The sequence below is a fragment of the Cricetulus griseus genome, chromosome 3 (genome assembly GCF_003668045.3).
Source record: "Cricetulus griseus strain 17A/GY chromosome 3, alternate assembly CriGri-PICRH-1.0, whole genome shotgun sequence".
NCBI classification, from domain to species: domain Eukaryota; kingdom Metazoa; phylum Chordata; class Mammalia; order Rodentia; family Cricetidae; genus Cricetulus; species Cricetulus griseus.
Window position 1 is genome coordinate 96,635,272 of NC_048596.1, and position 10,053 is coordinate 96,645,324.

Genomic DNA, 10,053 nt, shown 5'->3' on the forward strand with positions numbered 1-10,053 from the left:
TTTGTTATGTGTATGCACATGGTTTCAGGGTTGACCTTTTCATATTGAACACCCAGTAAGGGGGATCATGCCTGAAGGTGATAATTCCTCCTCTACTAATACTCACTAGTTGCCTGGAGTTCTTGGCCAAGAGGTAGGATCCATGCAATTTTCCCCTTCCATATGAACATTTCCTTTGCTATTGCCATTGTTTCTATCCTTTTTATGCATTCATTTCTAAGAAGGACTTTAACAGCAGACAGTCTGGTATTTTGTCTCTTACAATATTCATTACCGATTTCACAATATTATGAATACTGTTTCTCTCATATAACTATTAATTTGATACTTACCAGGTTAAATTTATAGTTTCCTTTTATTTGACATTTACTTTTTACATATTATGAGGCAGGTATAACATAGGATAGACATGAGATCAGAGTTCAGGTTGCCAGTTTTGGTCTCTCATTCCACCAAATTGGCTATGGGGACAATCTAAGATCATAAGGCTCTACAACAAATGACGAAAAACTCTACCAGAGAGCTCCTACGGCTGATAAACACCTTCAGCAAGGTAGCAGGATACAAAATTAACTCAAAAAAATCAGTAGCCCTACTATATACAGATGATAAATCCAATGAGAAAGAAATCAGGGAAACATCACCTTTCACAATATCCACAAGCAACATAAAATATCTTGGGGTAACACTAACCAAAAAAGTGAAAGACCTGTACAATAAGAACTTTGAGACTTTAAAGAAAGAAATTAAAGAAGATACCAGAAAATGGAAAGATCTCCCATGCTCTTGGATAGGTAGAATTAACATAGTAAAAATGGCAATCCTGCCAAAAGCAATCTACAGATTCAATGCAATCTCCATCAAAATCCCAACACAGTTTTTCACAGACATAGAAAGAACAATACTCAACTTTATATGGAAAAATGAAAAAGCCCAGGATAGCCAAAACAACTCTTTACAATAAAGGATCTTCTGGAGTCATCACCATCCCCAACTTCAAGCTCTACTATAGAGCCATAGTTCTGAAAACAGCTTGGTATTGGCACAAAAATAGACAGATAGACCAAAGGAATCGAATTGAAAACCCTGAAATTGACCCACGCACCTATGGATACCTTATTTTTGACAAAGATGCTAAATCTGTACAATGGAAAAAAGATAGCATCTTCAATAAATGGTGCTGGTACAATTGGATTCGGACATGCAGAAAATTGCAGATAGATCCATATTTGTCACCATGCACAAAACTTAAGTGCAAATGGATCAAAGATCTCAGCATAAATCCAGCCACACTGAATCTTCTAGAAGAGAAAGTGGAAATTACCCTTGAACAAATTGGCACAAGAGACCACTTCCTGAACATTACGCAAGTAGCACAGACACTGAGGTCTGCAATTAATAAATGGGACCTCCTGAAACTGAGAAGCTTCTGCAAGGCAAAGGAAACAGTCAGTAGGACAAAACAACCACCCAGAATGGGAAAAGATCTTCACCATCCCACATCTGACAGAGGACTGATTTCCAAAATATATAAGGAGCTCAAGAAGCTAGCCACCAAAACACCAAACAATGAAATTAAAAAGTGGGGTGCAGAACTAAATAGAGAATTCTCAACAGAGGAATCTGAAATGACTGAAAATCACTTAAGAAAGTGCTCAAAATCATTGGCCATCAGAGAAATGCAACTCAAAACAACTCTGAGATACCATCTCATACCTGTCAGAATGGCTAAAATAAAAAATACCAATGACAATCTATGCTGGAGAGGATGTGGAGAAAAAGGAACACTCCTCCATTGCTGGTGGGAGTGCGAACTTGTAAGACCACTCTGGAAATCAGTATGGTGGTTGCTCAGAAAAATGGGAATCAGTCTACCTCAAGATCCAGCCATTCCTCTCTTGGGTATATACCCAAATAGTGCATGTTCATACAACAAGGACATATGTTCAACCATGTTCATAGCAGCATTGTTTGTAATAGCCAGAACCTGGAAGCAACCTAGATGCCCCTCAACTGAAGAATGGATTGAGAAAATGTGGTACATTTATACAATGGAGTACTACTCAGCAGAAAAAAAGCAATAGAATCTTGAAATTCGCAGGCAAATGATGGAACTAGAGGAAACCATCCTGAGTGAGGTAACCCAGTCACAAAAAGACAAACTTGGTATGTACTCACTGATATATGAATTTTAGACATAGAGCAAAGGATTACCAGCCTATAATGCTCTTCACCAAAGAAACTAGGAAACATGAAGGACTCTAAGGGATAAATGGTCCCCAGGAATGGAAATGGCATGAACTCCTGAACTAATTGGGGGCATGAGGGAGGGGGGAGGAGCTGCTACAATAAGAGCTAGAGAAGAGGAGTAGAGGAGAGGAAATGGAGGAGCAGAAATATTGAGTTGGGGGAAGAATAGAGGAAAGAGATCAGGATGAGAGATACCATATCAGAGGGAGCCACTATAGGTCCGAGAAGAGATCTGGAACCAGGGAGATCTCCAGAGACCTACAAGGATGACACGATCTGACAATCCAGGCAACAGTGGAGAGGATAGTCCAAAAGCCCTTCCCCTAAAATGAGATTGATGACTACTTTTTATGCCATCCTAGAGCCCTCACCCAGTGGCTGATGGAAGCAGAGACAGACATCCACAGATATACACTGAGCCGAAATTGGGAATTTAGTTGAAGAGAGGGAGGAATGAAGAACGAAGGGGTCTGTACCAGGTTGGAGAAACCCATGGGAACAGTTGACCTGAACAAAGGAGAGCACATGGACCCCAGATGCTGTCGGGGAGGCCAGTACAAGACTGATCCAGACCCCTGAACATGGATTTCAATAAGGAGGCCTCTGCACTCCAGGGAACCTCTGATGGTGGATTAGTTTTTTTCCCTGGTGCAAGAAGGGACTTTGAGAGCTCATCCCACGTGAAGGGTTACACTCTGGCCCTGGACACATGGGGAAGGGCCCAGGACCAGCACAGGAAGATTTGGTGGACTTTGCAGAGCCCCCATTGAGGGCCCTACCCTGCCTGGGGAGTGGTGGGTGGATGGGGTGGAGGGTGGGCTGGGGGTGGGGGAGGAGGGTTGGGGGTGAGGGGAGGGAGAGGGAGAAGGGACTTGAAACAAGCTTGTTCCCTAACTAGAACTAATAAATAAATTTAAAAAAAAAGAAACATGACAGCAGTTACATACTAATGATATTTTTCAAATTAGTAATTAACTCTCAACCAAGTATTTCACACAGGTTGTAAAGTGTTTTACTTATTTCATCCAGTATGTAAAGTATCTTTAAAATTTTCAGAGTTGAGGAACATCTCAATTTTATACTGGCCACTGCTGAGAATGTTGCTTTGTAAATACATGGGATAAAATGGCAGTGAGTACAATGATGGTCATTTCAGGGTCTGTTAAAGATTTGTTTCTCACTCCAAAACAACATTATACACATTTTTCCAAACTGAAGTCAGTAAGTATTTAAATAATTCTGGCATTATACAATCCATAGTTATACTTACTTTATATTTTCATGATGAATAATGATGGTAGAAGATATTTAAAAGCTTTCTTTTCAGTAACAGAAGCATTATATTTTTATAAGAGAAGAAAATTTGTGTGTACAGAAAGAAAACACAGTAGCCTTAAATCTGAGACAATGTGTTTCCAGCTATATTCCTTAGGATGTGTTGTGTGACAGTATGTGCAATGAAAAGTACACACATGGTGTGTTCAGGAATAAGCAAGCAATGAAATAATATGGTGTGCAGCATAAGCTGCTGCTTTCAAAACTCCTCAAACTTGTTACATTTTGAACTTTTTTGGTTCACTGATAATTCAGAAACTTAACACCTGTCACTAAATTTTCCACATCCCCAACACTTGATTATATCAACTCATATGGGGGTCCTAACTTACATATTAAAAAGTTAGGCTTAAAGCAAATGTTTTATTTATGCATATTTTTAATTTCTAAGGTCTCAGAATTGAAACAGAATTCAATTTTGCCTATGAGAATCTCACAGTCCATTGGAGTAGAGGGGAGAACAAGCAAAAAATGTAATGGCAAGCCAAAGGTTACTGATACTAGCTAAGGTTGGGAAGGAGGGAAACTGTATTTTTGAACTTCTGGAATTTTCTGAGCTCTACCTGGGCTCCTGAAAAAGGGAAGGGCATATGTTGGTTAGATAATGAAATAAGAGCTGACATGGATAAGTAGAAAAATAGAAGTGATAAGAGACTTAAGGGAAAATCCTCTACCTACACATTAGAACAAGGGGTTAAATACGACTAGAGAAGAGTCAAGTGGCAGAAGGTAGAACTGAAAGGCAGGGCTCATATGGGTAGAACTTTTCAGTCTGTCTCAAGTGTGTGTACCAGTTTTCAAGCTCCATTCTGAAAATAAAAGAGGTTGAGGATACCAAAGAACACAACTCACAGAATGAACTAAGCAGGGCTCAAAGGGCATCAAAGAGACTGAAACATCAATCATGGAGCCTGAATGGGTCTGCACTTGGTCCTCTGCAAATATGCCATGGTTATTACCTTGGTGTTTTGTGGGACTCCTAATAGTGGGAGTGGGAACTGTCTCTGACTCCTTCAAATATACTTGGGACCCTTTTGCTCCTACTGGGTGCAACGCCCAACCTTGACATAAGGGTTTATACCTAGGCTTATTGCATTGTTATGCTGTATTCAGTTGATTTTCTCTGGAGGCCTCCTCTTTCCTGAAAGAAATCAGAGGAGTGGATCTGGGGTAGAGGGCTAGATGTGGGAGTGCTGGGAGGAGTGCGGAGACGGGAAACTGTGGTCTGGATGAACAGTATGAAAACGATTAAAAAAGGTAGACTCCAATCTTAGTGTTGACTTAGTCTTTTCTTCCAGGACCAGGGTTAGTGGACCACTTTTACATTAGAACTTGAGGAAAACATGTCTTAGAGACAAGTTGGGCTGGAGGAATGATCTAACTGATAATGTCTATAATCTCTCTGAGATTTCCCCAACCAACCAACTGAAGCTTTCTACAAATGTTCCCATCCCAGAGGTGGAGCTAAACACTGAGATGTTTCTTTGTGACTCGAGACCAGTTTTCCCTTGAGTCTGGTTGCCTTTTCCTGAATCAAAATAAAAGAAGAATATCTTAACTGAAGAAGCTTCTGTGTTCTGTGGGATGTGGTATAGCAGATTTGACCAGCATCACAGCCAAGGTGAGTCATCAAGGCTCACAATTGGGATTTCCTCAGTTTTAGGATCCTTTACTCTCCTCCCCAGCAAAGACTCAAGGAAAATAAACCCCAAACATTAGAGGAAAGAAAGAGACCTGGGTATTAGGTATAAGAAAAGCCCAGGAATTCTAGCTGACTTCCAAAACAATTGTCTATACAATTCATCCACAACAGTGATGCTTACAGGAACAACTCAAGTCCTGTCTATAATGAAATGCTTATTAAAATGTAAATATCCATGCTTGGAAGCAGACTAGCATGGTCCCAGGCTTCTCCAGTGATGTTTTTCATTCATTCATCACAATGACTGAAATATATATATATATATATATATATATATATATATATATAGTCAAAATTTAAAAGGGAAGCAGAACTGGTGCAGGAATACGAACTTGGCTCTCACTGTTGTGAGTACTGATGTGCGACTTATTCAGGAATGGCTGGAGGACAAGTAGGAGTTGATCTACACTCTGAATCTCAATGCCATCTGGAACAGAATCTCTATTTCCTAGGGAGACTCAGTTTACCCTCTCCTCTGATTAAATGAAGCCACACACAGTATACAGAGGGGTAATCTTTTTTCAAAGTCTAAAATTTCAAAAGTTAATTTATTATTTAAAAAAATATATTCACAGAAATATTTAGAATACTAGTTGACCAAAAACTGGCACTGTAATTTAGCCAAATTAGCACAGGGAATGAACCATCATGTGCACCACACACTGTGGAATGAAACTGCATTAAAAGATTTCTAGTTTTAGCAAACAGTCAAACTGGTGGAGATCAGAAACTGCTGTGTAAGTTGGTGTGTGGCAATTTTATAGGCATAAGTTAGTAATTGGAAGAAAAAATTCTTAGGAGTTAGTATAGAAAAAATGAAATAAACAAATCCTAGGGAAATTTAGAGGAATAAATAAGAGGAACATAAAGAGATGAAAAAAGTAAAAAGATTGATTGATGGATTGGTTGGTTGGTTGGTTGGTTGGTTGGTTGGTTGGTTAGTTCATTGGTTTGTGGTTTGGATGGTTGGTTCATTGGGTGACTGGATTTGAGGAACACTGGGATTAAAATCACCAAATTCCAGTTCAAATGACAAAGAATCTGGCTTATTCCTCTGTGTTTGACAAAGATTAGGGACAAGGCAGACAAAATGAGGCTGAGAAATGAGTTTGGAAATATTACTTGGGAGGGAAGGAGAGGATTTGATGCTAAACAGCACTGCGACTGGGTATTTCTTTTAACTCAATAGGCATTTGATTGTGTAAATAATGGTAGCACTGTTGAATTCCTTTGTCACTCAAAGCTAACTAAACTCCTAATATGCCCTGTACATACCCAGTGTAATATAATAATACAGCAGAATGGCTGAAACCAAAAAAACCTTTCTGTAATTCTCTCCATTTAAAAAATTGTTAAAATTATTTTCACATACTTAAACCTGTAAGTTGTTGTTACTTCAAGTGAAAAATGTATGTAGCTGAAGTTATCGCACATATTCCAATTCCAGAGGCTTCTACACAAATGTCAACACTGTACTGCAGCTAAAAGCACTCATAGAAAGATAGACAAAATTATAATGAAACTCAATTTACCAAGAGGGAACCCATTTAAAGATGTTGACATACAAAGATTTGTTGGTTGAGACAACTTGAGAACTCTATAAGGAAAGTTAGAGGGACAGAGAGGTAGGGGAATGAACCAAGGGAAAGAGCAGGACCAGCAGTTTCCCTAAAACAACAATAAGAAAAATAAGATTATGAACAATTTCATTTGGGGTGAATGATAGGAAGGAGAACACAGTTGGAAGGTGCAACAGGATAAGAAAAGAGGATGTCCAATGAACCTAACTCTGGGGAGATTTCTGAAGGTACAATATAGTGTCATGTATGTCTGTTGGGAACCCCATTGGGCTTCTTAAAATAGAACACTGATAAAAATATTTGAGATTCTGGTTGAAATGATAACCATCTATCATTTAGAAATTGAACCAAGCATTTCTTGGAGATTCCTTCTTTGTGCAATGAACTATAAGTCTAACATATTATGTCCATCCCATGGGTGCAGTGCATGATTTCTTGAAATAGAATTTCAATCCCCTCTTCTTCAAATCCTACCATAAGTTCTAATAACTTATGCCTGGGGAAATAAAATTTATCTTTTACTTCTTTTCCTTCGTGTGTATAAGACTTGGTTATCATTTCATTATTCATTCATTCAAATATATATTGACTGTAACTTTACTCTGTACCAGGAACCACACTAGGTAAGAGTTACCTGTTAATGGACAAAACCTTACATTTGACACATCCATGGAATTTGTAATCTAGTAAGAGACAAAATATTCAGCAAGGAAAGAAGTGCTCATGACATGTAAAACTCAACTCAGTGTCAATTAGGAAAAAACAATGTGTCATGTGAGAATAATGAAGGAGAGGGTTATAGATCAAGACAACATTGAGACAACAGTCATCCAAATGGCTCTTTGGGAAAATGATGTTTACTACCTAAAGGAATGAGGATCCCAGCCATGTGGAAATCAAAGGAAGAATACTGGCAGAACACAAAATCCCCAACATATATAACATGGACTTTTTTAGAAACTGAAGTATGATCTGCTTGGTTGAAGAATCCTGAACAGGACAAAGTCTTCCATGCAATGAATGGAGAGTTGGGGATGTGCTTCATCATAGAACTATCCAAGGAATATTCTACCAGACCGCACAGGGAACCACTGAAAGATGTTTAAAGAGGAGTCACATGAGCAAGTCACATCCCTGAACATCAATTACCAACCACAGTGTAGGATGAGCAGTCCTCTAACATCTGCATTTCACAGTAACTATGGGGATTAAATGAGTCTCTACTAATGAAAGCCTTGAGAATTGTACCATGTTAGTAACACAATAATCACAGAAGCAATGTTTGTAGCAGTTTCTCCTGCAGTCCACTCTTCAAGCACTTTGTGTCATCAGGATGGACCACAGTAGACAGTATTGGTTTTGGAATCATATGTACAAGGATCAAACTCCAAGCCAATAATACATGGGCCACCCATCTTACAGCTCTCCACCCTTAGGATTCTCATCTGTACAATGGGTGAGGAAATGTGACCTTTTCCAAAGTTTCTTGATTATTTGTATAAGTAAGTTCAGCCCAAAATGTTAAGTATGAATCATGGAATTTTTTTGCATATGTCAAAAATGTGTCATAGAAAAGCCATGGGTACATAAACAGATGAGCTTTACAGCATCTCAGTATAAAAGGTGCAAATTGTGAAGAAAACACAGAAATTTTTCATGAAATCAGACTCTTTGTAGGGTTCCTTTAACTCTATAAAAATAAACTTTTTTGTTCTAACTGCCTGGATTAAGTTTCTTTATCTCTTATCAAACAGGAATTCTCATTCTCTTCTAGATATGTAGACATAGCATATTATCGTATTTGGACAAAAAGTAGATACTGATGAGATCAGTATACTGTTTCATAGTGTTTGGAGTCTCAGTCCACCATCCCAGATGGGTTGTCAGCATTAGGAATGAGAAGCTTTTCAATAAGTTTGAGTAGAATTCATAACTCCAACTGCCCATTCCTATGTTTGAAAGAAGGCAGACCATCAAAGGTATCTATGGTTTTCTTGAAGATATGTGAAAATTAAGGGCAAGACATTATGAGTCTAAGTAGAATATAATGTATTGAGTCTGATTTGATGTTTTATCAATATCATTCCATTATGAATGTTAATTAAATGGTGAACTAATAATACATGAGTCTAAGACTTTGGCTCAACATTACCTCACTGTTACTTTAATTCTAGATATGTTCACTGTCTATCCAGACTGAGGACATAACATCTCCTGAGAACCATGTTCCCTTCACAATCATACATCAACATCTCCTTCTTCCAGCCACAATCTTTCCTGATGACTGGCATCCCAGGACTAGAGACTGTTCGTGGCTGGATCTCGATCCCCTTCTCCTCTATGTACACCATGGCACTCACTGGAAACTGCCTCATCCTCCTGGCTGTAAAGAGGACCCATAGTCTACACCAGCCCATGTACTACTTCCTGTGCATGCTGGCCCTAAGTGATGTGGGCCTTACCTTATCCACAATGCCCTCTACCCTGGCTGTGCTCTGGTTTGACTATCGTTTCATTGGCTTCCACACCTGCCTGATACAAATGTTCTTCCTACACTCTTTCTCTGTGGTAGAGTCTTCAGTACTCTTGGCCATGTCATTTGACCGCTTTGTGGCTATCTCCAATCCACTGCGCTACACATCTGTCCTCACTAATAATGTCATCATCAGGATTGGGGCTGTCATTGTAGCTCGAGCCACTCTGTCACTATTCCCAGTGCCGTTCTTACTGAAACGACTGAACTATTGCCCTGGCAAAGTCCTCTTGTCTCACTCTTTCTGCTTCCATGCTGATGTCATGAAGCTGGCCTGTGCTGACATTACTGTCAACATCCTATATGGACTCTATGTAGTTCTGTCCACAGTGGGTGTAGACTCCTTGCTTATTGTTATGTCCTATGTCCTGATTCTTCACACAGTGATGGGGCTAGCCTCTCCCAGGGAGAGAGTCAGGGCCCTCAACACATGTGTTACTCATATCTTGGCTGTCCTTGTCTTCTACATTCCAGTCATAGGTGTGTCCATGATCCATCGTTTTGGTAAGCATCTGCCCCACGTTGTTCATGCCCTTGTTGCATATGTGTACCTTGTGGTACCTCCTGTGCTCAACCCCATCATCTACAGTGTCAAGTCCAAGCCAATCAGAGGAGCCATGTTCAGAGTACTAAGAGGAAAAGACCAGACCTGA

The 10,053-nt window shown here is 39.4% G+C and overlaps 1 protein-coding gene across 1 annotated transcript; it reads left to right on the forward strand.

Annotated features, from left to right (window-relative positions):
* Positions 1-9,090: 9,090 nt before the first annotated feature.
* On the forward strand, positions 9,091-10,053 carry LOC100759960 (olfactory receptor 51I2). Its single transcript, XM_027407969.2, has one exon. It carries the CDS (start codon positions 9,091-9,093, stop codon positions 10,051-10,053), a length of 963 nt encoding a protein of 320 aa, XP_027263770.1.